General features: G+C 48.8%; 9 protein-coding genes across 12 annotated transcripts; 4 read left to right on the top strand and 5 right to left on the bottom strand.

Moving 5' to 3' along the window:
* Nucleotides 1-1,050: 1,050 nt before the first annotated feature.
* Nucleotides 1,051-3,209, bottom strand: FOXG_10696 (uncharacterized protein). 2 transcript variants are annotated; one of them, XM_018390169.1, is made up of 4 exons: nucleotides 2,870-3,209; nucleotides 2,283-2,816; nucleotides 2,104-2,238; nucleotides 1,051-2,041 (listed from the first exon to the last, which is right to left on the bottom strand). In XM_018390169.1, the coding sequence occupies exons 1-4, from the start codon at nucleotides 2,924-2,926 to the stop codon at nucleotides 1,271-1,273; spliced, it is 1,497 nt and encodes a 498-aa protein (XP_018248562.1). In that variant the 5' UTR covers nucleotides 2,927-3,209; the 3' UTR covers nucleotides 1,051-1,270. The 2 variants fall into 2 exon arrangements, with proteins under 2 accessions (XP_018248562.1, XP_018248563.1); XM_018390170.1 differs by having other exon boundaries at nucleotides 2,283-3,209.
* Nucleotides 3,210-3,710: 501 nt separating this feature from the next.
* Nucleotides 3,711-4,732, top strand: FOXG_10695 (uncharacterized protein). Its single transcript, XM_018390168.1, has one exon. It carries the CDS (start codon nucleotides 3,910-3,912, stop codon nucleotides 4,504-4,506), a length of 597 nt encoding a protein of 198 aa, XP_018248561.1. The 5' UTR covers nucleotides 3,711-3,909; the 3' UTR covers nucleotides 4,507-4,732.
* Nucleotides 3,835-5,718, bottom strand: FOXG_10694 (uncharacterized protein). Its single transcript, XM_018390167.1, has 3 exons — nucleotides 5,328-5,718; nucleotides 5,035-5,277; nucleotides 3,835-4,985 (listed from the first exon to the last, which is right to left on the bottom strand). Exons 1-3 carry the CDS (start codon nucleotides 5,429-5,431, stop codon nucleotides 4,667-4,669), a joined length of 666 nt encoding a protein of 221 aa, XP_018248560.1. The 5' UTR covers nucleotides 5,432-5,718; the 3' UTR covers nucleotides 3,835-4,666.
* A 252-nt stretch (nucleotides 5,719-5,970) lies between these two features.
* Nucleotides 5,971-7,419, bottom strand: FOXG_10693 (uncharacterized protein). Of its 2 annotated transcripts, none has more exons than XM_018390166.1 (2): nucleotides 6,364-7,419; nucleotides 5,971-6,314 (listed from the first exon to the last, which is right to left on the bottom strand). In XM_018390166.1, exons 1-2 carry the CDS (start codon nucleotides 7,226-7,228, stop codon nucleotides 6,307-6,309), a joined length of 873 nt encoding a protein of 290 aa, XP_018248559.1. In that variant the 5' UTR covers nucleotides 7,229-7,419; the 3' UTR covers nucleotides 5,971-6,306. The 2 variants fall into 2 exon arrangements, with proteins under 2 accessions (XP_018248559.1, XP_018248558.1); XM_018390165.1 differs by having other exon boundaries at nucleotides 5,971-6,306.
* Nucleotides 7,420-8,958: 1,539 nt separating this feature from the next.
* FOXG_10692 (uncharacterized protein) lies at nucleotides 8,959-10,367 on the bottom strand (the record flags this gene model as incomplete). Its single annotated transcript, XM_018390164.1, has 2 exons — nucleotides 9,355-10,367; nucleotides 8,959-9,249 (listed from the first exon to the last, which is right to left on the bottom strand). The coding sequence occupies exons 1-2, from the start codon at nucleotides 10,276-10,278 to the stop codon at nucleotides 8,959-8,961; spliced, it is 1,215 nt and encodes a 404-aa protein (XP_018248557.1). The 5' UTR covers nucleotides 10,279-10,367.
* A 2,483-nt stretch (nucleotides 10,368-12,850) lies between these two features.
* Nucleotides 12,851-13,705, top strand: FOXG_10691 (uncharacterized protein; the record flags this gene model as incomplete). Its single annotated transcript, XM_018390163.1, has 1 exon — nucleotides 12,851-13,705. One exon carries the CDS (start codon nucleotides 12,851-12,853, stop codon nucleotides 13,703-13,705), a length of 855 nt encoding a protein of 284 aa, XP_018248556.1.
* A 639-nt stretch (nucleotides 13,706-14,344) lies between these two features.
* Nucleotides 14,345-15,692, bottom strand: FOXG_10690 (uncharacterized protein). Its single transcript, XM_018390162.1, has one exon. The coding sequence runs from the start codon at nucleotides 15,458-15,460 to the stop codon at nucleotides 14,399-14,401; it is 1,062 nt and encodes a 353-aa protein (XP_018248555.1). The 5' UTR covers nucleotides 15,461-15,692; the 3' UTR covers nucleotides 14,345-14,398.
* A 1,975-nt stretch (nucleotides 15,693-17,667) lies between these two features.
* On the top strand, nucleotides 17,668-22,641 carry FOXG_10689 (H+/K+-exchanging ATPase). 2 transcript variants are annotated; one of them, XM_018390161.1, is made up of 11 exons: nucleotides 17,668-18,257; nucleotides 18,323-18,943; nucleotides 18,995-19,068; nucleotides 19,130-19,398; nucleotides 19,449-19,990; nucleotides 20,046-20,286; nucleotides 20,337-20,734; nucleotides 20,788-21,136; nucleotides 21,189-21,656; nucleotides 21,710-21,822; nucleotides 21,871-22,641. In XM_018390161.1, exons 2-11 carry the CDS (start codon nucleotides 18,732-18,734, stop codon nucleotides 22,487-22,489), a joined length of 3,285 nt encoding a protein of 1,094 aa, XP_018248554.1. In that variant the 5' UTR covers nucleotides 17,668-18,257; nucleotides 18,323-18,731; the 3' UTR covers nucleotides 22,490-22,641. The 2 variants fall into 2 exon arrangements, with proteins under 2 accessions (XP_018248554.1, XP_018248553.1); XM_018390160.1 differs by having other exon boundaries at nucleotides 17,668-18,943.
* Nucleotides 22,642-23,170: 529 nt separating this feature from the next.
* FOXG_10688 (uncharacterized protein) lies at nucleotides 23,171-24,373 on the top strand (the record flags this gene model as incomplete). Its single annotated transcript, XM_018390159.1, has 2 exons — nucleotides 23,171-23,567; nucleotides 23,622-24,373. The coding sequence occupies 2 exons, from the start codon at nucleotides 23,171-23,173 to the stop codon at nucleotides 24,371-24,373; spliced, it is 1,149 nt and encodes a 382-aa protein (XP_018248552.1).
* Between the last annotated feature and the right edge of the window lie 986 nt (nucleotides 24,374-25,359).

Here is a 25,359-nt window from a genome sequence, read left to right as displayed (position 1 = left end):
TGCTGGTCCTGAGGATAGGAGAGGACCCGTGGGGTGCATCCCTGATGAGTTGATGAGCCATAGCAAGGACAGCATACGGACCGATGATGTAGAGACTAACTCTGAAAGATCAGCTGCCGGTGTTGTCAAGGTCTATCACGGAGTATAGATTTGGATGGGCGACCATTTGTATGATTTTTGTTTTTTAATGTTTGATGATTTGGGTAAACGCCTGGATCAGAATACCCAGCGATGTATAATTTGCCCGTATAGATAGAATCGTGCCTATAGCACCAGAAGCGATATCAACAAGCTCTTGTCACAAGTATTCTCTTTCCAGCCATGCTTCACCTCAATCACTGCACGTTTGAGGGGTTCTCGTGCTAAGCCTAAGCAGCCTGTCTTGGGCTTAGCCTACCGCTCTTCTCGTATGACATCTTCGACGTGCCAAGGCTAGACGAGTCAGGCCCCCCAAACTTAACTTACACCAACAAAGAATAGCTTCGAACGGGTTATCAATGCGTTGATTCCGCTCTCTTGACTAGTTCCGACACGGGTAAGCTTTGATGCTCGCATCCCCGGTCCAATTCCGATGATCGGCTTGCTCTTGGTGGATGAATTCAACCGGTTCAGAACGCTAGGCTTGTCCGCGACTATTGTCTCTGTGGGGTTTTCGAGATTTGGGAGATTGCCTAGTCAGGATTTGGGTCAGATATTTGCGGATCCGGATGAAAGGGGGCTCTTGAAGTGGTGGAGTTAGTCTGGATTTGAACTGACAGGTTGTCGGCCCGGGAGTAGCTATCTCTGTCTGACTCGAGCGATAGGCTATCGGTTTAAGATCTGTTCGCCGCTATCACTGCTGTGGCTTTTAAGTGATATCTTTGCTGGGTGGCAGCTCGATAAAAGGATTCTTCGATTAGGTTCATTTCCCTTCTTGACCAGACGTGAATTGAACATGAGTGAACACTAGAAGCAGGATTTGCACTCTGTCGATTAGCATGTGCAGTAGGTTGCTGGTAACCTCATACTCATTTTTTTGTTGTAGATATGCTTGTTGGCACCGACAATAGATAGGGGAGCTCTTCGATTATCAATCTTCCGAATATCTAACCCGAGACGATCTAGCCGACTGTTATCGCTCTTATATGTATCGTAAGTTCATTGATTGACAGTCAGGTGACATTATACCGCAGGCATGACACGAAGGACTTTAACATTCTTATAATCGTAGAGGAGAAAGAGCCTGCTTTCCTCCAGCTTTACATACCCATTAGGTAGCCCTCGTCGACTTCTACATAACACAACATTCATCAGCAGGTTGCTGTCCCTTAAGCTCCACTCCCTCCCCCCTCCTAATCAACATCTCCTCTTCCTCCTGCGAAACCCTCGGCGCCAACCTCCCCCTCAACTCCGCGAACTTATCCGTCCACCAGTACCCAACCTTCATCCACTGCGTCACAGTCCAGTCCTGCTGATACTCCTCCAACGTCTCCTCCAACTGCCTCTTCATCCCCGGCTCATCCGTAGCAGCCCATGCGATAGCCAGCGTCAACGGAACATGGCTTGCTCCCAGTGGTCTGTACTGACTTATTCGGTGCGCGAGGGATACTACCTCTGATGAACATAGTGCTGCTTCTCCGACGAGAGCGAGGTTGTACGGATCAAAGGCTTGCATTAGTTGGCCGATTATTACGAGGACGGTTAGGAGTACGGAGTAGGCTGAGTTGTAGGAGCGTGAGAGGCGGAGTTGCATGGGCGTTGGGGAGAAACCGGGCGCCCATGTTACGGCTTTGACGATTTCGGAGAGTTTGCGTAGGTCGCGGCAAAGTCTGTGGTATGCGCACGTTATTTCCATGCGGTGGAGTTCAGGGTCGTTTATGAAGTCTGGGAGTCGACCTAGGTTTCGGATAGAAAGACTGGGGATTCCGCCCGCGTCTTGGCCGTCTTGCTGTGCTTTTGCGCTTTCTGGTGTTGAGGGGGGATTGTTCTTTTTGAAGTTGTCCAGCATGTCCCAGAACCACTTTTCTAGTCTGACCTTGGGGTTTGAGATGCTTTCTATGATCTGAGGAGGTTAGTGATGAGACTTTCGGGTATGCAGGCGAGATGGGTTCAATGGGGACGTACGACTGGGACGCAGAAAGTCAAGAGCATGTCTGTTTCAAAACCGGCTTTCCAATTCTCTCTCGCCGCTGCTTTGAGAAGATATGCCAGGCCTTGGCCGTGACTCGTAGTCGGATCATCATCTCTTCCCAACCAGCCCTGAATCTGTCAGCATCACCCACAAACGCTACGAGACCACTCACCTGACAGATCATAATCAGATACACCGAGCACATAGTCTCCGGCATCCTCGCCTTCGCAGGATCCTCCAAGCATAATCTCAACGAACTTATCGCTTTAACATACTTCGTAAGCGCATCAACAGTCTGATACCCCTGCGGTCGATGCAATGTCGAAAACGTAGTAGCTAACGCATCAGCCGATGCATCAAGAGCTTCATTCCTCCCCAACCGCGCAGGAATATGCCGAAGAAAGTCTCCGTAACACGTAATGTCATATCGAAGATCTGTAATCTCTAACCGTGAGACAAGCGTTTGAGTGACCATGGTTGTTTTGTTGTAAGGAACTTTGATTAACGCTTGAGTGAAAGAAATAGGCGATTTTGAAGATCGCGAACTTGAACTTGTTGTGTCATCTTCTGTGTCGATGCTTTGGACGCTTATACTGTCTCCTTGTTCGAGGGTCTGGACTTTGAACTTGTAGCGCTGTTTCCCAACGTTGATGCACGGAATATCAAGCCTTTCACACCTCGCGCATTTTGGCTGAGCTTTATCACACTATCCCCTCATTAACTCAAAAATTCTCCAACCTCAATATCGCACTAACTTACCTTTTTCTTCTGCTTCCGACAAGCATCGCAGCCCTTGTAAGATGGAACGCCAGGCATTGTTCGTCAGAGCGGTATATCTCACCCAAAAGAGATAAGATTGAGATGAGGCTTCCTTGAATTGGAGAATGGGCTGGAATCCCGAGATAGTTAAAGGCCCCGCAGACTCGTTGGGGAGGTCGAGATGTAAGCTTGGGCTCAGCCTTGGAAATGGATCTCACATGTTTTGGTCTCCACTTGGACGATGACGGAGCGCGCCATTTTACCTGATATGGAATAGTGGGGGATGGGGATAGGGATGAGCCACGAGATTGGCATGTTTTAAAAAAGGAAGCAATTGAGCGAGATTGAAGTATTTGTACATGATTTGTTCGTTCTGTCCGAAATTTAATGAGTCTAACTTTTGCTTTGACGAATTAGATGGGTGAGGGTTGTTGATCCAAGGCATACAGGCCTTTATTATCCCGAGATCAGCGCTTCTGACAGACTTGCTCAGCCTTGTACGATGAGCTGCAGTGAAGATCTGACGCCTCTCACTACTATATGCTGTCCGGAACTCTTGATAGGCTGAGAGTAATTGCTGGATCAAGTCGCAATCTTAAGGGAACGTTGTTTGCTACGTGACAACGGGCCTTACAAGGATTGATTTAACAGCTACACCCCTTGAATGGAGGCTAAATAAAGAATCAGAAGTGGGTCTGCAAAGATTCCATCACAGAAAGCACCTTTGTTGATAGCGGAACCCGTCGTCATTTGTCTCAGTTCCGCGTCGGAATTTAATGCACGTAAAACCGCCTGAGCGAACTGACCAATCAGCCTCCCTTGCCACCAACAGGGCTGTGCACTAACATGCCTGATTACAACCTCCGTCGCAGCATATTTACCTTTACAGGATATGACATGGCTTATACTTTTGACATCACTTGGCAAGACAGACATAAATTGACAATGGATCCCTCGCCGACCTTCTTGGCTTGTTCAGCTCCCCCAGCAAAAAGGATAACAGTCAATATAAACCAATCATCACCTTAACAGTCGTCCTCATGGAGAAACTACTCAATAAAGTCTTATACGGATCATCCAGCCCCCAAGGCTCCTCTTCCAATGGTTCCCAAGTATTCACCATCCGTCCACACCCCCAAGACGACAACCTTCTCTTCATTCTCCCCTCCAACGCACCAAAAGAATCTCCTCCTCTGTACACAATCTACAAACGTCCCAGCAGCTCAACCCTCCTAATGCACCGCGGCCCAGCCGCCCCCGAAAACATAATAGCATCAGCGACAATGCATCTCAGCACATCACGCATCGACGTGTCGGTGTTTAACCAACCAATGGTGATCAAGAACAGCAGCATGACAGGGAGTTGGGGGTTTCATACACACATGGGCAAGTTCAAGTGGAAGGTTAATCAGATGACTGGCACGGGGTTCGAGTTGTATGATCAGAATGGGAGTAAGGTGGCCAAGTATGGGAGTGCGGGCTGGACCAGGTTTGGGGAGAAGGAGGTCAGTGTTTATGTGCAGGGGGATGAGTTCTTTGTGGTTATGGTGTTGTTTTCGGCGGTGGTGTCGAAGGAGTTGAAGAAGATTATTGATGAGGTTGTTGGGGAGGTTGCGGGTGCGGTGGCGGGTGCATAGGCCTAGTGCATGAGTTGATGAAGGTTGATGCAGATAAGCATGGCGTTTGGGTCAAGCCAAGACAGGATTAGTGATATCAATGCGATCGGTTTGTTTTGACATGTCCTCGTGTAAGCGACAGCCTGAGCCTTGAAAGGAAACCTGCCAATGCCATCGGCTCTCATGTCGATGCACTCTTCAAACTCCGAATAAACCTCGCCGGAACTCCTCCCACCAACGTCTCCGCCTCAACATCCTTGATAACAACCGCCCCTGCCGCAACAGTCGCTCCTCTCCCTATAGTAACACCCGGTAAGATCGTAGCTCGAGCCCCTATCCAACAATCCGCCTCTATACGAATCGGCAGCGCAAACGATGTACCCTGCGCTTCTCTCCTGCTGTGCATATCCGCGGCGTGAGTACCTGGGCAGATACAAACTCCAGGACCTATGAGTACACCGTCTCCTATAGTAACAAGGGCGTTGTCGTGGATTGATACCCTGCGTAGTTCTGAGCAAGATGGGCTCTTGTGGAGGTTGTGAGGCTTACTCTCGGTTCATGTAGACGCCGTTTCCGATGAATATGTTGCAGCCCCAGAGGAGAAAGAAGGGGGGCTCGATGGTGACGTCTTGGCCTAGTTTTCCAAACATCTCTTTTGCTACCTCCATACGTCTTGATTTTAATGATGCGAGGGTGCTACCGTCAGGAATACTCTCATCGTTGAAAGAGAGCAGTCTCTTTTTTGTAGCTAATTTGTAAACCATCATTTCCTGCGAATTGCCTGTGTTAAAGCTATATGGCCCAAGTTAGATAGTTTTCTTGGGGAAGTTGGCGACACTAACTTCATGCCGCTTATCATTTTCTCAAACTCGCCACACCATGGGACCGGCACCTCACTCTGTCGGAGTTCAGCGATACGTTCCAGATTCTTACTTGATGCAGCCATCTTTTGTATCTAATAAATGAGATTCTGATATGTCGGAAAAGTTGACTGTTGGTTTTAGTGGCGCATTGAGAATTTGGGGTCGAAAGAATGGGATGAAAAGCGGTGTAAGCACGGGATATTATGTCATGATTCAGCCTGAAAGGCGTAGATCGACGGACGTAGTGTCGCACACTATCAATCGGGCCTCAAAGCTTCTTTATTGTTTCAGTATAGTCTGGTGATTCAAAGTGACAACTCTGTCCAACGACATGTCAGTATTAATTCTGATTCGTCCATGTCGCCAGGGGATGACGAACTCGGCTGATCGGCGAGTAACATGCCCGCCAGGTGCCCGAATCTAGACCCCTACTATCCCCAACTCTAGAGGTGATTTATCGATATAATTGCTTGCGTCGAACTGTATGTTGACAATAGATAAGCGTCGACGTGACGTCTAGGGCTTGCAACCTTTGTCGCCGTGTCGCATTGACATCTGAAACAGAGAGCCCTTCAAAGGAAGTCTAAACCATGGGCAAGCGGGCCGAAATTGAAGATAGAACTATCGATCATGGATACCGGCATGGCGTCGAATGGGGGGCGTTCTGCGAATGCACTTGACGGCAGAAAATCTGCACATGACTGTAGCTTTGATAAGCCCTGTTCACCCTGCACTTTGACCGATTGGACGTTATGTAGTGTCTTTGGCAAGATGACGATGTCGCAAGGGAGAAAATATTATTAAGAATAACCTGATGCCAGACCAGGTGTTGCTTCCCGCTAGAGTCATTTCTTTATCTGTAATGGTCTTTATACCGCCGAGCCTCCCTCCCTGGGAACGTCAACGGGGACATTATTGACTAGCGCTCCGGTCTTGTTCGTAGAACCATCGTTGTGGCCTAGTTTACTGTCAGTCAACTTTTAGTATCAGTATGGAAAGAGAGTCTTGAGCCTACCTGCGTCTCTGATGACTTCAGATTGCTCTCCAACCTCTTGTTCCGTGTCTCGTCCTCCTTCCTGTGATCCTCGTTGACCATCGACAGCAGACGATGCATCATCCACTAGAACTTCCTCCGACCTCTGGCCCAACTTCCTCCAAAGCATAGCGCTAATGCAGATCGCCAAAAGACCAGCCGTCGTTACTCCCATGACAATCTTGCCGGGATGTGAAGCAATGTCATCATCAATCTCCTCAATAGCCCAGGGATAACACTCCGAGTTGACAATGATGAAAATTCCGAGACCAACATAGAGGAACGGCACCAACCTGCGGGCATATTTCTGAGCAATGTGTAGAATATGCTTTTGCCGCATGATGAGATATGCAGCGAAACACCATACGCCAAGCATGATGTAGTAAACGACTATATATATCGCCAGCTCTCCAGCTTTCGCTTCTGCAAAGAGAGGAATATACGTGCTGATATTGTCGGCGCCATTCATGACAGTGATGGAAGCGACCTTGAAGACACTCTTGAACCCATCGGTAGTTGTCAACTCTTGATCCAGAGACTCCTCCTCATCCTCATCCTTGCTAAAGATATAACTCAGAATCCACCACATACCCAGCAATATTGGCAACAGACCGAGAAATCCAATTGGTTCGGCAGGAATGAGTAGCGACGCGCCAAAGCCAATCATGCTCACGGCGACAATGACTGTAAACCCGACATATTGTCCGATAGCGATCTTGACAGGCGTGAGCGATCGACTCGTCGTAGCCTCGGCGAAGAACGCGACGAGAACAAAAATGTCGTCGACGTTGGTGATGGCGAATGTCGCACAAGCTGTGCCAATCGCCTGACCAAAGTCAAGACCCATGATGATGAGGGATGCAGGGAGAAGGATGGGGAGGGGCAGAGCTGAAGTGTCAGATAAAGTTGGCCAGCCCCTAGAGTTGATCAGTATGCTTAAACCTTAATGAGATACTATGTGACTGATTTGTTAATTGTTCAAGGGAGAAAATTTGTTCACCGCGTGTACGCAACTACCGGATAACTTGAACAAAGCCGACTTGGCATCATCAGGAGTAAACTTGGCGATCCACATTTATACGACGAACCCAGTCATGTTTTTTATATGTATATTAACAGCCCTCGCGATGTGCACACAATGATGTCCTGAAACAATAATTCGTGTTCTAGACGAAATGCTATGTACGCGTCAAGAGACAATCTCAGGGTCCATATCGTTTATTTTGAGCATGTTTCAGGGTGTTTTGATGGGTGATGACGACGTTGGGTGATGGGTTCTTGGCTGGTGGTTAGTTTCCGGGTTGGGTTTAGCGAGGGTGGAAGAGTGGCAGTGCAAAAGAGTGCTACTGTGCTTGGCTGGTCTTGTCTGTTGGATATTATTCTGGGCATCCCTTGAAAGATGGGCAATGTCCGTATCAATTCAGCATGATTTGAACAACAACTTTCTCTTCATACTCGCCCTTTTTCATCATTGTTGTCTTGCTGTTCTTGTTCATACTATTTCTGCTCTGAACAGCCATTAGACAAATGCCAATGTTTTGATGAAACAGCTTGGCTATTGATATCCGCTCTTGATTATCCGACAATCAGTCAAAACTCGGAAATTGGTTTAACCGAGGCATGTCTACTAGTCTCGGATCGTGTATGCGGTCGAGCTTTGCGAATACTCGCATGTGAAGGGCCCTCGATGTAAGTGCCCCAGGCGTCCGATGAACCCGTGGTCTACGAAATACGCGCAGAAAGACGGCTCAGAGACTGAAAGCTACGATGATAGGGCTTCGAGCGTGCACCTACCCTGGTTCTTATTCGGTGGGACTCTCGCCATAGTGACCATCATCATGTAGGTTACACTGACTAGCTTGCGAGTTGATGCTAACCCGCGAAGTATCCTGTTAAAGTTCCGAAGCTGTAATACCCGTCGACAACCTCGAATGACCGTCATTCGCGTGCCACCAAGACAGCGAACGCCGATAGAGCGACATAACCTACAGACGTTAAACCGAGCGAATCCATCTATCAAGTACAAGGATGTTAGAAAGCAATCAAGTGTGAGCTCAACAGAAGTCAGCCTGGCAGAGATATGGTACGTCGAAATGCTACAAAGCTGGAGTCATGCTAACAGTGATTGCTATGAAGTGCTGTATGTCTTGAGACTCTAGTGGATGAGGAAGATGTACGGCGGTTGACATGCGAGCACGTGTTCCATACCAGATGCTTGGACTCTTGGTTCAAGGAACATCATGTCGACTGCCCACTATGCAAATGCATCTTCATCCCGAATTAATGTATAATGAACAAAGTCTGTTATCAACGCGCGCGTCGACTGAGAAAAAGGAAATGGGTGTTATTGAAAGACTATATAGCTCGAATCTATGTAAACATTATAAGAGTACAGAAGATGAAGCAGATAGATACGAAAGGAAAATGATTGTCAACAGAGGCAGACCCTGTCGTCGCTCCAGGAGCCAGAAACGACGGACAGACAGAGGTGTCCCAGAGACGAAAACCGGGAAGGAAATGAAGGCTCTACAATAGAACCACCTTGACATGGCCACTTCCTCCTCAGCGTAGGGCATCCTAAGCCTGGGTGATCTTAGGCTGAGCAGCAGAGCCCTTGGTGGTTTTGCAAGCAGACTTCTTGCCCTCGGCCTGGGTAGCCTGGTGCTCAACAGCCTGGATCTTGGTGGCTTGGTGCTCGTTGTTGCGGACCTTGGTAGCGAGGGTCTTGGGGCTGTCGGCCTTGACGTTCTTGTTCTCGTTGGTGTTGTCCTTGTCGTTGGTGTTCTTGGTCTCATCCTTGTACTGAACTTTGGTGGCCTGGGGCTTGCTGTTCTGGACCTTGGTAGCCTTGGGCTGCTTGTTCTCAACCTTGGTGACCTTAGCCTCAGTCTTGCCAGACTTGTCCTGGTTCTTCTGGACCTTCTCGTTGTCGACCTTTGCGGCCTTGGTGGCCTTGGGCTGCTTGTTCTCAACCTTGGTAACCTTGGCCTGGTGCTTGACAGAGTCATCACCGACCTGATCGTACTGAGTGTTGTCGTCTTCAACCTTGACGACCTTGGTAGCTTTAGCCTTGGGCTTCTGGACCTTGGTAGTCTTGGCCTTGGGGTTGGAAACCTTGTAAGCGTCGTTGTCCTGCTTCTCAACCTTCACCTCAGCAACCTTGGTGACCTTGGGCGCAGATTTCTGAACCTTGGTAGCCTTGGCAGTACCGATGAGGCCGCGGGGAGCGTCCTCGGTGGGAGGAGTGGTAGGAACCTGCTTAGAAGAGCAGCTCTTGTCAAAGACAAAGAGAGTGTCGCCACGAGCAGGAACCTTGGCAGCAGCAACCTTGTAAAGCTTGCAAACAGGAGTGCTTGATCCGCTAGGAAGACCATAGAGGAAGCTCTGGCAGGAAGAATCCGCCTCAGCAAGAGCCTGACAGTCCTTAGCAGTAGCAGCAGTAGTAGTCTTGAGAGGCTCAACATCACCGCTCGCAGAACCAGAAGCAGCACAGTTACACTTCAAAGATCGACGAACAAGAACCTTCTTAGGCACAGAACCCCAAGGTTCAGAGGTTGTAGGTGCAGAAGTGGGTACCCGATCAGCAGCACACTGCTTATCAAAGACGTGAAGACCATCCTTGCGAGCAGGAACTTCGGAAGCTGAGACCTTGAAGAGGAGACAGCTGGGATGCGAGTGACCCTTGACGAGACCAAAGGCAAAGCTCTTGCAGAAGTCATCGGAGGCACAGAAGGTCTGGCAGTCGATGGCGGTGTCAGCTTTGCCGGTATGGTAAGGTTGAACCTTGCGGTTGGAAGAGGCGCTGGGAGCGATGTTGCACTTTTGGGTGCTGGAGGCAAAGGGGGTTGCCATGGCGGAGGCCATGGAGAGGGAAAGGAGGGTGAGAGAGTACTTCATTGTGACTGAGACTGTTGAAGAGATTGGGAAGAGTAAAAGAATGTGGTTGAAAGAGTGTGGTGAAGATGAACGAGAGTGTTTGTTAGAGTGTTTGATGCTGTGATGAGAAAACTTGAAGTTGATGGGAGAGAACTCAAGTATTTATCCTCGAAACATCCAAACCCTTAGCGTAGTCTGTTAATGCAGTTGAGAGGAGTCTTTTCTTAGTGACGCGTTTGTCACGCTATTCAGTGTACAAAGACCCTCAACATGCAGGTCTGCATGAATCTGAAATCGATAGTCTGGGAGCTAACGCTCAAAAATCTTCAGATTGGTGATCGTGATGTGGGAAAGGAGCATCTTCTTGACGCAGCCGGGCTCAGGAGTTGAATGATCTGGCTTTGGTGTAGATGGTCAAGGTCTTGTGGCTGGCTGAACTGTTGGTATCATCCCGGAGGTCATGCCGGGAAACAGGAGGATGTCTAATTTGCGCTACGCCCTTGGAGACCCGACTTTCATTCTCAATTGAGATCTCGTGGGCTTGAGAGACAGCTAGCTTTCCCCTGGCGTGATGGGAAAAGGTGAGGTATGCAATTCGATCTCGTGCAACCCGCCCTTCGTGATAGATTACTCTTGTGTTCGAAGACATCTACGAAGTTACTTGTCCTTATCTTCTTCACTCAGCTAGATAATCCTCTTGGCTTGACTTCCGGGAGATCCAGTATCGGCTGGTACTACTCTCGAGTAGCTCCGAAGGGGCTCTTTCGATCGTCTCATCATCCATCCGGAGGTTGGTCTCGATCCCGAAATTGGTCATTTCGTCGGCGAAGATGCACGTATGAGCTTTCTTACCTACACGCCCGACAGCCATTCTTCCCGATTCTCAAACACATTGTGGAATCATCATGAGCTCTGTTACGGAACTATTGATTCAGATTCATGCAAGCTTCTACTCTGCCATACGCAGCTTCACTCAGCTTCCATTACTGCCACTCTTCAAATTCGTAAGCTCTTTTCTGAGCTACTTCAAAATGAATGGTTAAGTCGATTTTTGAAACCTTCAGCCACTCTTAGCCTCAATATTGAGGCCTTCGTACTCAACCCCTGCTGCTTGCCATCCATATCCATTTCTCCCGACAGAACATCAAAAAAGTCAGCTCGGCAAAATGTTTCTTCCGATTCATCCGAATACAATACAAGAACCTCTATTGGTGAAAAGTGCCGATATCCATTTATATCCGAAAGCTTGTCACTGAAGCTAATGTCGGAGCGGGAAGTGGGATGATCCGCGGGAGAGACACAACACAGCTATGACCGTTGACAGGCCTGCTCGCTGATATCATGGTCCAATCAAGTCCCCTCCCCCCTGTTGGTAAGAGTAAGAATAGTAACTGTAGGTGTCATTGTCCGCAGATCGGACCAGGTTGTTGGGCTTTTGTTCCAATGACGTGGATATTTATGCGGGCTTAGTCGAAACGTTTTCTGGGGCGCTGGCCGTTTCATGATGAGTGGATCGAAGAAAAGGCGATGCACAGCCACTTAATACAAGGAGAATAATATCCAGACTATTTGAAAACTACCCGGGAGCTGTTGATTAATGGTAGATGTTCACGAAATATGAACTGTATGGTGAACAGGATCAAGGTTGGTACTGACTGGGCATACTGTCTACACAACAATGCCTAGCTATCGATGTGAACTCGAGTGTTGTAAAGTGATTGAAAAAGTCAGTAAGAATTATTGTGAAAAAATCAATGACTGGACCGTGAATAACAGCCAAGTTCTATTCATAACTCGAATAATCCCTAGTGCAGAGCCTCAGCAGAACCTCAGCCACGATTCATCAGCAGCTACTGCAAGCCTCTAACCCACGAACAAGCTTTTAGCGCAAACCTACAGACTTCTTCCAGCCTCCTGGGTTCCGACGGAAAGGAACTATGATTTGTTTCAACGGTATGTGGGGGATCGGCCCAATGCTGGCAAATAACCAGCGATCATTTCTTCCCAGGCGTAATGAACGACGGAACTTTCCGTCCAGCGAATGGAAGCATGACCACTAATGATTGACGAGATTCTTGATCGAATGGAGTTGACGGCAGACATAGAATTGTGACTATCACATAGAACACGTCATGCTGTGAACCAGTAGACTGCTACTAACCACCAAAGATCATTCTTTCTGTGCCATGTAACTCTAGAAGATTTACCTCGACTGAACTCATAATGGGGCACGTAAGCTCGGGACCATCAGCAAAGGCACTGTTTACATGCATGATGTGGACCTGGCTCCAGCCTCAATTTGCATGGCCATCGAGACTGCGATGCTGCCAACTCCAGCAGGCCAAAGCGTCTGATCTTCACGTCGTTACGGAAATGGCTGACGCGGTCATGAAGAGTTGCGGAACAATGCTGTCTATGAGATCCTTGAATATGATGGACTCAACAGGTATAAAGGAATCATGAAATCTCGACAAAAACTGACCTTTCACTCCAACACAATCACTTCAATCAACCATCTTCACACTCTCTCAACACTCTTTCCAACTACTCACATCAACTTCAACTTCAACTTTCAAGTTCAACCACTTTCATCATGAAGACCACCATCGCCATGCTCACCGCCTCAATGGCCACCGCCATCCTCGCCCACCCCTTCGACACCCGCTCTCAGCAATGCAACATCGCGCCCTCCGCCACTCCCTCCGCCAAAATCCAACCCCTATCCTCCCCAACCGCCTCCACCGCCCAGGCCTGCCAGAAGCTCTGCGCCGCCGACTCCTCGTGCAAGAGCTTCATCTTCGGCCTTCCCGCTAATGCCAAGGCTCCCACCTGCAAGCTCTACTCCGTCCCTGCTGCCCAGGTCCCTAACCAGGGAAACAACCTGTATGTCTTTGACAAGGCGTGCTCTGACAAGGCTGTGCCCAACACCAAGCCTACGCAGGATAAGCCGCGCGGTGAGGTGAAGAGCAAGGCTGCGCGGGATCTTATCTGCAACACTGCGCCTTCTGGGGCCAGTAACAGCAAGATTCAGCCTTTTGCTACGCCTAGTGTTAAGACGGCGGAGAAGTGCCAGGATGCTTGTGATGCTCAGGCGTCTTGCCAGAGTTTCCTGTTTGGTCTTCCTGCCGATGCCTCTGCGCCTGTGTGCAAGCTGTACAAGGTTGCTCCCTCCAAGATTCCTCGTCGTGATGATGAGCTTTATGTCTTTGCTAAGGGATGTCCTGCGGCTAAGGTTCCTACTACTGCTCCTACTCATGATGAGCCCCGTGGACAGGCTCCTTCTGAGAAGCAGGCTGATGACAAGAGCGGCACCAAGACTGAGAGCAAGAATGATGGCAAGGATCAGGCTCAGACTGGTGAGAAGGCCAAGACTTCTGCAAAGGCCAACAACAACAACGCCGCCGCCAATGCCAACAACGCTGGCAACAACGAGCAGAAGAACAACTAAGTGACAACTCCTCACTGACACTGCCATGAGGAACACTGGAGGATGATCGAGTTTCAGCTTTGGATGGTTGCAGCTTGGGCTGGGTTTGACACAGCACGAAAAGTAATAGGGGAGCACGGTATCTCAGCTTAGGATATCTGGATGGGGATTTGAACTTGTACTAGACATTCGTTTTGTTCGGACTTGCAGTTTGCTTTAGTTTCTTTTTCTATAGTCAATAGATCGGCCGATCACTCAATCCTCTCTGCTCTTCACTTTGACGTGATATATCCTTGACTTACTTTAGTATTATCAGACTTCAAGCCATCTCATTGCGATTAGAGCTAGGCTACTTTGACTGATCTTCTTTTCTCTCACTCATATCCAGCCAACTTTTCGACTCTAAGCTATGGTAAAGCCTCGTTTAGAACTTGTTTACACTACCAGTCAGACCTGAGATAGTTTCTTATAGCAAGGGATAATCTGTGAGTCCCATTTAGCTTATGGTGTTTCGTTGAGAGATGTCCAGTCAACGGAAGGAGTGCCTGCGAATTGCTTCATCATGGCGGAAAAGTGGGTCGCAGCTTTATCGCGAATGCCTTCATCAATTGGACCTTAGGCTTTGTCTGCAGAATGCAAGCTCCGATCACCATAATTTCACTCTAAACCGATCATGACTGACTTGAAGTATTTAATTTTATTCTCTGTTCTATTTTAAATGAGGTTCTTCAACTCCTGCTTCGCCCTAAACCGTCTTAGGTTATCAGCGATAAGCCCCTCCGCACCCTGAGGTCTTCCACCAGCCGCATGCGGCGACACAATAGTATTAGGAGCCTTCCAGATCCTACTCGGCTCAGGAAGCGGCTCAGTCTCAAACACATCCAGCGCCGCACCGCCAATCTCTCCCTTCTCAAGCGCATCAACAAGCGCATCCTCATCAACAGATGTACCGCGCCCCACGTTGACGACCCACGCGTGGTTGGGCAATTGCTTCAGGCGCTGAGCGTTGAGAACATGGCGCGTGGAGTCAGAACCAGGGAGAATCATGACGAGCGCGTCGGTCTCGGGGAGAAGTGTGTCGAGATCGTCTTCGCTGTAGACTTCAATTCCGTTGCGGACGCCCTTTCGGCGCGCAATGCCCCGAACGTCGGCGCCAAGGCCGATGAGCTGCGGGGTGAGGGTCTTTGCAATATTGCCGAAGCCCCAGATGAGAACACGAGCATCGCGCAGTGTAGTGAATGCGTTCTTGGGTCTATCGGGCTGAGGACCGCCCAAATGACCGGGCCATTTTCCCTGGAGTTGATAATCGCGCATCTCGTAGAAGCGGCGCGCAGCGTTGAGCAGCAGACCCAGCGCATGCTCAGCGACAGTGTGATCGTGCAGTCCCGAGCCCGTTGTGATTTTAATCTTGGAGGCGTCAAAACCAGCACCCAGAACATCATTTGGCCCAGCGGCGAGGGATTGGATCCATTGGAGCTTTGTGAGGCGCTTTGCGGCGTCTTTTAGGTTCTCGGGTGTGTTTGTCCAGGTGACGAGGATCTCGGCATCAACGTGCTCTTCGGGGATGGTCTTCTTCACGTCGTAGGGGAAGAGGTCGACGGAGAAGCCCTCGAGGCTCTGGACGTCGAGTTTGAGGGATGTTGGGTAGAGGAGCTTCATGGCGGGCAGTTTGTGAGTGTATGAGGAGATGAATCTACGTGAGAGAGGAGTTTGCAGGGAGTGGGAGGTATATGTACGGATGCCGATGCGTGGAGATGAGCGCATGATGGGCAACATGATGACATCGGAAAGAAGGCCGTTTTTGTAACAATGAGGCCAATCACAGCTCGTCTTTTACGTTGAAGCCGAGGCCGGAGGAGCCCCGCCGTGGGGGAGGGAGGAGTTTTGGGGGTGATCTAGCGAGCAATTGAGGGTTGGGATTGGTTAGATCTTCAACGGACCCCAAATCCCGCGGGGTGGCAGTGTTCAATGGAACGATGAGGGCGAGAGTGCACCTTTTGTATTCTCATCATGTGAAGCTGGTGATGGAGAAATTGGGCGTTATGATGTGACGTCACGCATGGTATTTGGACGATAAGATATGGCTTATCGATAATGAAGCCCATTGTACGGATACGGCAGCATGCGAATAACCTGACACTAAATGCAACACCTTGCTGATAGAACGATTGATGCTGGTAGGGAAAAGTCAATAATCTAGATGCACAACACATGAAGAAAGAATCAATACAATTTTACTCCAGTATTAAATAAAAAAGGAAAGAACAGAAGCCGGATGAGAGGTTTCTGTATTGGAGTCTCGGAACGCATTACCCTAGACCTGCCAGGACCTGCCAGGAAGTGAGTAAATTACAACTCTCCCCTGTAAAAATTCTTTCTTGGCACGCACTGTTAGTGCCGTGTTAGGAGCGGGATTTTCTGCAGGCCACGCGACCACACAAAACTGCGGGGATGCTATCGGCTCCCTAACAGCAGTTTTCAGAGAAGGAATTTTGGAGAGTTCGCCTTCTCTGACAACACCTTTGTCGGATCTAATGGCGGCACCTCAGAACCAGAACGCCTTAGATATCGGAGGACGATGCCCATGGCATCGGTAGCGACATCCTCCCGATCAACGACGCCGATTGCGATGGGTTTTTCTCCTTTGAAGGCAAGCCGCACCGTCGGCCTCTGATTCCTTCCCGAGGTTTTTCCCTGCCGCCGCGACAGTCGACTACGAGCTACAACTTGGTTACTGGAGATTGTGGACTGCGTCGGCAGATGTAGTGATGCGCGAGAGAATTCTGGTCGGTGGAAAAAGTTCGACAATAGATTGCCCCCGAACCCGCTGACGGGTGACGGGCTTGAGAAATACAGCACCTTTTGTGCCATTGGTATGCTGGATGGTGAAGGAAGCGGGGTTTCCCTGTACCTAGCTAGCTCAGCACGTCTTTTGCTCCAGTAGGAGATCTGGCTTCGTTACAGCCACCCAGACGAAAAATATACAAACAAACAAACAAACAAAAAAGTGAGTAAATTACCGAGTAACCACTTAATCGCACATGTACTTTGGACGATCGGTTGGCAATATTGCGGTTCAAAGGTCCTATCCCAGGGCTGTTCCGAAAAGACTTAGCTAACACTGCATCGAGTTATGCTTAGACACTGCGCGTGATTCTTCACTGACCTTCCCTCAAGACTTGACGTGGTGACCCCCCAAAAAATTCACAGCCTCGCTTGGAGATTGTGTTGCCTGGTCTTACAACCTCATTGCCTTCCAAAAACTCACATTACATAAATATTACGCTCTCGATCATTGAGATTTGTAAAAGAAGACTCGCCAGAAGTGGTCTTTGTCTGTAATTTCTGCGCAAAATGGAGCTGGCTGGAGGCCGCCAGTCGAATCTGACACCCTGAATCTGGATAGCGCGATGGGTCGGGGATTAAATACTGGCCCACGCGAGCTAACAGCGCCTTGTACTGGGGTAGTCTACAGCCCTATTCTCAAGGCTCAGAAATGACAAGACGGTACCTGGCGGCGCTCGTAAAGAAACCCACGACTAAGATAAATCCCTCATCCTCCACCAACGGCGGAACTCCCCTCTTTGTTTGTGCCAGATGACCTTTTTCTCAGGGCTTGTGAAAGGAGCAAGAAATGAGAGTTTCCAAAACACCCCAGGGAGTTTGCATTGACGCGCTGCTTTGTCCTGGTTCATCGAGAAGTTAATCGCGCTTTGCCACAGGATTACATGTGTTCCCATTCACTAATGTACCCGGTTAGCAAACCAAGTGTCCGGTTTAAATCTCGCGATCATTCTTTAAGAATGATATGACATATTAAGAAGTAATCTCTCGTACAACATCGAGTGGCTTGCGAAACGACTGTAACAGCGTTACACTGGCGGGGACCCTGAACGCTAGGACCCGGCGCTAAAAAACTTGTCTCTCGCAGCCAAGACGTCTTAAATCGAGCCTCTTGATAACCTGCATCTAAACGTGAGTGGGCTGGCAGCTGCGCCCGTCGCTAGTGTCTCATCTCGGATACCTCATTTCATCCAGGCTTTGTTTCCTCACTGCTAGCGAGCTGCCAGATTCCGGCTAGAGGGAGGGGTCCGTTGACAAAACCTGGATCATGTTGCATTTGCTGCAACCCATACATCCACTTGCTCGGAAAGAAAAGGCTTGTTTTCTCTTAGCTCTTTGTCTGTCAGTGCTTAATTCTGTCAGTGGGAGTGCATTGATCACATTGTGCCTTTGCTGCATTAGTTAGACTGAGCTTGCATACGCGACAGCTTGCCCAGTTCAGGGACATGCCGAATTGGATTACCTAGAACGATCGACGCTGCGCCTCCTCAGCTAAGGATTTCGTCCAATGTTATCGTGTCTTGATATTCCTTCACTAGTACCCTGCATATCGAGACAAACCGTGCACGAGGAACCAAGACAGTTCCAAGACTCCCCACGATTCCTTCGCGTCATAGCTCACGGATTACTCGTTTAAGCGTAACCAGCTTGCTTATTGGCATCGAGGCAGTGCACATGGTGACCAACCACATGCCCTAGAATGGCCAATCGTGTACGCATGAAACACCAAGTTGGTGATATCTCAACCACAGTATTGGTACACTCCCAGGGCTAATCTAATATCATGGCACTGAGGAGGGCGGACGCTAAACGGCCTCCACATCCCTCTCGTTTATCGACACCGGTTTTTAAGTTCCCTACGCCTCTTGATTCAGGCCCTGTGGAGAAAAGGGATCGAGAAAAGAGAAAAGTCACTAATCCTGCTTTGAACGTGGAATTAAAGGCGGAGCTGAGCTATGATCTGAGGATTGTACCTTTATTATGGACTCACTTATACGAAATACTTCAGCCAGCCTTTACGAGTCGCTTAACGTGAACTGTCCTGAAAATGATGAGCGATTATTCTGCTATCCACATGCCAAAACAAATATCAAGGCTCGCATTCTCCCAGCTTCTCCTGCCGTTTTACCATTCTTTTCTACTCTGTTACTGCCTCTGACATCTCATCTCTTCTCACTTGGTTACCTGTCCTCTCACCTTCGACATGATTGAAGACGAGAAAAAGGACGCCGCTATTTTCGGTGAGCGCATTCACTGGAACGATGACGATGAAGCCGTTCGGGTTTCGCGTCATGGTGAACGGCGCTCTCGTAGGCGGTCTCGCTCTCGCTCAAGGGATTCGTTGAGTATTCATAGAGCGGGCTCGAGAAATCGCGCTGACCCGTCGCTTGTTCTTCCTGTCACCTACCGCACAGTGTAAGTCTGGAAAACTGAAGCTGGGTATAGGTACTCACAGTCGCGTAACAGGTCGTTCAATATCGAGGAGTCAAAGGGGAAAGAACAAGCTGAACTAGCCAAGGCAAGGGACGTTACGACAAAAGGTAAGATATTCTCGCATGACTCTACTAGGTTGACATGAGCTAACAACGATGCGTTTAACAGCTTTGACGGACCTCGAGTGGCATACCATCGCCCCCTTCGATGTCGAGAAACGACTCACTACTTCATCCACCGCTGGCCTTTCGACCGAACAAGCTGAGAGGAGACAGCGCGAATATGGCAGAAACGCACCATCTCCCGCCAAGACGCACTGGTTCAGAACAATCTTCCTATACTTCTTTGGCGGTTTCGGAAGTATTCTGCTTACGGGTTGTATTCTCGTCTTTGTCTCGTGGAAGCCATTGGGTGATCCTCCTGCTGTTGCCAACCTGGTGAGTCTCTCCATTCTCTGAGTTTTGATTGATCTTGCTAATTTTGAAAGGCACTCGCCATTGTCCTCCTCGCCGTTTTCTTCATCCAAGCACTCTTCAATATGTTTCAAGACTGGTCTACCTCACGTACCATGTCCTCCATCAAGAATATGCTTCCTGAAGAAGGCCATGTTATTCGCGATGGTCATCTCGTTGACCTCAATGCTGCGGACATTGTCCCAGGCGATGTCATCAGGGTCAAGGCTGGTAACAAGCTCCCTGCTGATATTCGCTTGATCGAGGCTTCCTCCGACGTCAAGTTTGATCGCTCTGTTCTTACTGGAGAGTCTAAGCCTGTGGCGGGTACTGTAGATCATACTGATACCAACTACCTTGAGACGCATAACATTGGCCTGCAAGGTACACACTGTATACTCGGTTCGTGTACTGGTATTGTAGTTGCTACTGGTGACAGGACAGTGTTTGGACGTATCGCGAGTTTGACGAACGAGCCCAAGGTCCAGATGACGACGCTTGAGAAGGAAGTACTCTACTTTGTCATCATCATTGCCAGTATCATGATAAGTATGATCGCTGTTGTCTGCATCATTTGGTACGTCCCCTCCACCACCTCAACCTTCCGTTACAACACTGACATCCTTCAACAGGGGCGCGTTCCTGAAGAAGAAACATCCCGACTTCATCAACGTACCAACCCTAATCGTCAACTGCGTCAGCGTCGCCATTGCATTCATCCCCGAAGGTCTTCCCATCTCCATCACCGCTGGTCTCACAATCACCGCCAACCTTATGAAGAAGAACAAGATTCTCTGCAAGTCCCTCAAGACCGTGGAGACACTTGGATCTGTTTCCGTGATTTGTTCTGACAAGACCGGTACTCTTACCACAGTAAGTTTCCCGCTCAAACTTTATGTCTGAGCTGCGCTAACAAGTTACAGGCGAAGATGGCTGTCTCTAACTGCGCAGTCGGAGGACTCAACATGACCATCGAGAACGCTCGCGGAAAGTTTGGCCAGTCTAAATCTGCTACCCACCCGATCCTCCAACTTCGTGCTTTGGCTGCTCTTTGCAACGCATCTGAGTTTGATGCCGCTACAAAGGATGCTCCGCTGGCTGACAGAAGGATCTTTGGTGATGCGACTGATCAAGCTGTCCTCCGATTCGCCGAGTTTGTTGACCCAAGCAGCGTCGATTACCTGCGTGCTTGCTGGAACAAGATCTATGATCTTGCTTTCAACAGTAAGAACAAGTTCATGATTCGTTGCTTTTCCTGCACAAGGGCCGAGGCTGTAGCTGCTACGCTTAGCAAGGAGACCGCGTTCAACACAGACGATATGTGAGTAGTCACCAAAAGACTGAAGATGAATCTTTTCTAACCATAATATCTAGCCTCCTGACCATCAAGGGTGCTCCTGATGTTCTTATCGGTCGCTGCTCGCACTATGTCTCTGAACATGGCGAAACTATCCCTCTTAACGCGGCTATGCGAGCTACGGTGGAGCAGCTGAAGAACACATACTCTTCACAAGGTAAACGATGTTTGTTGCTTGCTCGCAAGATTGTGAAGGGCAGTGACCTCCCCAAGAATCGGGAGACGAGTGAGTTTGAGCATGCAGTTACACGGGGGTCAAACACTGGCCTCACTTTGGTTGGAATGGTCGCCATCGTCGATCCTCTCAGACATGACATTCCTCATGTCGTGAGCACGTTGCGCGGCGCTGGTATCCGAATCGCCATGGTACGTGACCCCCCTCACGATGTACCCGTAGTATAAACTGACGATCCGATAGGTCACTGGTGATTTCGCCCTCACTGCCCTAGCCATCGCCCGTGAAGCCGGTATCGTCACCTCCCAAACTGTCGATGACAGCACAGCCCTCCAGCGCTACAGCCCCGACGATACCAAAGACTCACCTATCTCCCACCTCGGTGCCATCGTCCTCAGCGGTCCAGAGCTCATGTCTCTCAATGAACATCAGTGGAAGACACTCACTCACTATGAGGAGATCGTATTTGCACGAACAACGCCGGAACAGAAGCTTCGAATCGTTCGTGAGTTCCAGAAAGGCAATGTTGTGGCCATGACGGGCGATGGAGTCAATGATGCTCCATCGCTTAGGGCTGCTGATGTTGGTATCTCGATGGGTAGTGGCTCGGATATTGCTATGGAGGCGGCGGATATGGTTCTGCTGGATACTTTCTCATCTATCATTATTGCTGTGCAGTATGGTCGGGTTGTGTTTGACAATCTCAAGAAGGTATGTCTTGGACGTGCTCTATGTAAAGGATCACAGACTTACATTGATCCTAGGTCATCTCATACCTCTTGCCTGCCGGCTCTTTCTCAGAGTTCTGGCCCGTCATGGCTTTTGTAGCCTTTGGCCTGCCCCAAGCTCTGTCTTCATTCCTTATGATCATCATCTGGTAAGTATCCCTGCTGCTTGTAGCCCAACACTTACTAACTTTGGCTAGCTGCTTCACCGACTGCGCCGCCGCGACAATGCTATCCTACGAAAAGCCCGAAGCCGATGTCCTAACTCGTCCCCCTCGAAACATCAAGAAGGACCGCCTAGTCAACTGGCAGCTCATCCTTCAGGCATACGGAGTCAACGGTGTCCTCCAAACAGTCGCCTCCTTCGCAATGGCATTCTGGTATCTCCAGCGTCAGGGCATCCCCTTCAGTGAGCTGTGGTTCAGCTTCGGAAAGCTTCCTGCTGGTATTGATCCAGATTACTACCTGGCCAAGACCAACGAGGCTTCGTCTATCTACTTTGTCAACCTTGTTGTGATGCAGTGGTTCAATCTGATGGCGACTAGAACTCGTCGACTCAGTATCTTTCAGCATCCGCCACTGTTCAACCCGAACACGCAGAACTGGTACCTGTTCCCTGCTATCATCTTTTCGCTTGCTATGGCTATCTTCTGGCTGTACATCCCGCCTCTGCAGCCTGTTCTGGGAACGACGCATGTCCCTGTTGAACACTGGTTTCTTCCTTTTGCTTTTGGTATTTTCCAGCTTTTGTTAGATGAAGGTCGCAAGTTTTGTGTCCGGAGATGGCCTCATGGAATATTAGCCAAGTTGGCTTGGTAAGAGATGTGTCGCCTTTGGCCTGTTCCTGGCCTCAGCGCGGGCACTCTAGATTAGGGCTGTTACTCTTTGGGTACGACCTTAGATAGACACACAAGTAGCGCATATGTATTCGTTATTCCTAACTGTGATGTATTCACGTGACAGTTTCTGAGCATTCACCGTGACTTGTTGTGGAAATTGGGTGACTGAGAGCTTATATCACCACAGAGAACTTAGTTAACTTGATGACGTCAACAATAATACCCTTGGTGCTATAGAAGTGGACTAATTGGTCGCTTTCTGTAATAGGCCTTGAGAATTTAGGTTTTTTGTTAGACTTCAAGTCACCAAAGCTTGTGTAGCTAAGTTCTGTGTGGTGATTTGAAACCTTAGTCACGGATCCCAACTGCAAATAAAACATGTAGCTCACTGTTTAGACTTCATACCACTTGGACGGACCTCCTATAGCATAAGAGTATTTATGAACCTACTTAATGTTTCGAAAACCAGATCTCGGACACATTGTCAGTAACACCAAACTTTTCAATACTCTTTCAGACATAAACTTTAAAATTAGGTATAAAGGAAGGAAAGGTATCTCCCTTTTCTTTAACCTCTCTTCTCAACCTGTGTCTCTTTTCTTTCTCTCTACGCTTTATCTTGTGGTTGAACTGTCGGCAAATATATCCTATAACCCAAGCAATGGATCCTTTCCCTTTCGAACGATTGCCTGTCGAGCTCAAGATAAAGATCATTAGACTTGCTCTTCCCTCGGTCATAACACCCATTGGAACGAGCATGGCCGATCGCTTTACACTTGAAGATGATAAAGAACTGAGACGAATTCGTGATTCATGTCCGGAAATCAAGGTAATATGCAATCGAATTCGTTACCTCGTGGCATGTTCACATGGACAAGAAGTATTTCGACTTGATCCTCTACACGACGCATTCGTGGTAAATGAGCCAAGTTTTCCTATGTTTGGGGTATCTGAACTACCCCAAGAGCAAGGGCTAGAATCCTCTCAGCAAGCAGATCTTCCTATCCGGCGCATCGTTTGCCGGCTCTTAGGGCCTCCCCTCTCAAGAGGAGCTCCAGGTTTGTCCCCTGCGTTTGGATCAAAACTGGCTAGGGGTATTGACATAACTACAGGACTTCAAACAGGTAAAGTTCTACCGGAGAATGGGGAACAGACGTACGCCCAGATGCCATTTGAATACTCGTCACCTATATGTTCTCGCACCCCAATGCTCAAGGCGTTTACCTTGCTCATAGATGCCTGTGAGAGGAGCTGGCATATTGAGGGCTTTCAGCAATATGGGCCCAATACCATTAGCTGGCGGCCTCCCAATAACCTTTGGGGGATCGCAAGACGCGATCCCTGGCAAGAACATGGTAGTTTCAACAATGTTGCTTCTCTGCGGCTTCCGTCTGATACTGGTATTCCCTGGAAGTTCACAACAATGGTCGACAATCTAAGTGATCCTAGAGATCTTATCAGAGGCGCATCTCAGCGAGATGTACCCAGGATTGGCTTCCATGGATACAGTCGAGGCAACATGTCCCAGGGAGGGAAATGGCCTGGTTTCAGATACTGGACTGAGACGAAGAAGATTGAATTTAGGCCTTTATCGTGGGCAGAGGTTCAACCTTGTATGAAGGACTATCACAGAATATCGTTCCGGCGTAGCTATCCTGATTTCATTGCTCGACTGTGGATAAATCGGTCAGGTGAACCGATAGCTGCTGAGCAGTCACAGTACGGTTGGATTGAGGTAAGACCTCCCGAAAAAGGCGATGATCTTTGGGTAGAGCAGGTGGCAACAACGTGGAAAATGGTTCGGGATACATTGTTGAAAATGAACGAGAATATGAATCTCGAGTGGCGGTTTGAAAACAAGTGAGGGACTGAAAACGAAAACCTGCTATCAAGTGGCTAGACTGGAAATAAGAAGAAATGGCAAAGGAACTTCAATGTATTTAAAAAGGCTAGTTTCAAGCAATCTGAATATTTTTCATAAGCTGCCACTAGCAGTTCTTGATTGTTGGGAGTCGCTAATGTAGGACATAATACTTGTACATGCTCTGTGAGCATGCTGAGCCAAGCAGTCAAGCGAAACAAATGCTACATCACTTCTGTTTTTGGGGGTAAGGCAATAGTCAGTAAGGAGTGCCCTAGTGAAATCGTTTGGTCATTATCATGTCGGTAATGGTCAGACTATTGCCAGGCAAAGACATTGAAACAAATTCCTGTCAGCCGTAACCGCCACAGGTTCTTTTCTGGCACGCTCAGAATGCAAAATTGTCCTGTTTGACATACTCTCAACCTAATCAAAGATCTCGAAGGCGATTCCCGGCGATAAACGAGTAGTAAAATCTAAGCAAAAGCAAGAATGTGAGGAGGGAATGATACTTGAGCAGCCTTGATCAGTCCCCTCCAAGGTAGATCTCGCCTCAACAATTACTCAGGCAAACTGGTTGGAATATGCAGATTGCCTAGACAGCCAAGCCTCTGAATTCCACCAAGAAAGTTCGCCGTTCTCTCAAAACCCAACACTAGCAGAGTTTTCCAAAATCTCAGCTCGCCCCAATGAGCTCAATATTACCAGCCAAGACGGGGATACTTCTAGAACAGACAGACCACAAAAGGCGATCACCGAGGAAGCTGAACCACCATTACAAAAGCAGGTTAACAGCCAAGAGGGAATCTCCAGTGCTGGATCTTTACTGCCAACCATTAGCTCAGACCACTAACTAGCAGGCAAAGAGAACCCCGAATGCTTTCCCGCTGTTAAAGCCAAGAACCACATGCACCGAGGAACAGGATGTAAAAAGCTTCGGTGCCTCTAGAATCGTCAGCGGCAGACTTGGCGGGGAGGAAACGTGCTTG

Source organism: Fusarium oxysporum, chromosome 7, assembly GCF_000149955.1.
Source record: "Fusarium oxysporum f. sp. lycopersici 4287 chromosome 7, whole genome shotgun sequence".
NCBI lineage: Eukaryota > Fungi > Ascomycota > Sordariomycetes > Hypocreales > Nectriaceae > Fusarium > Fusarium oxysporum.
This window is presented reverse-complemented; position numbering and strand designations above follow the sequence as displayed.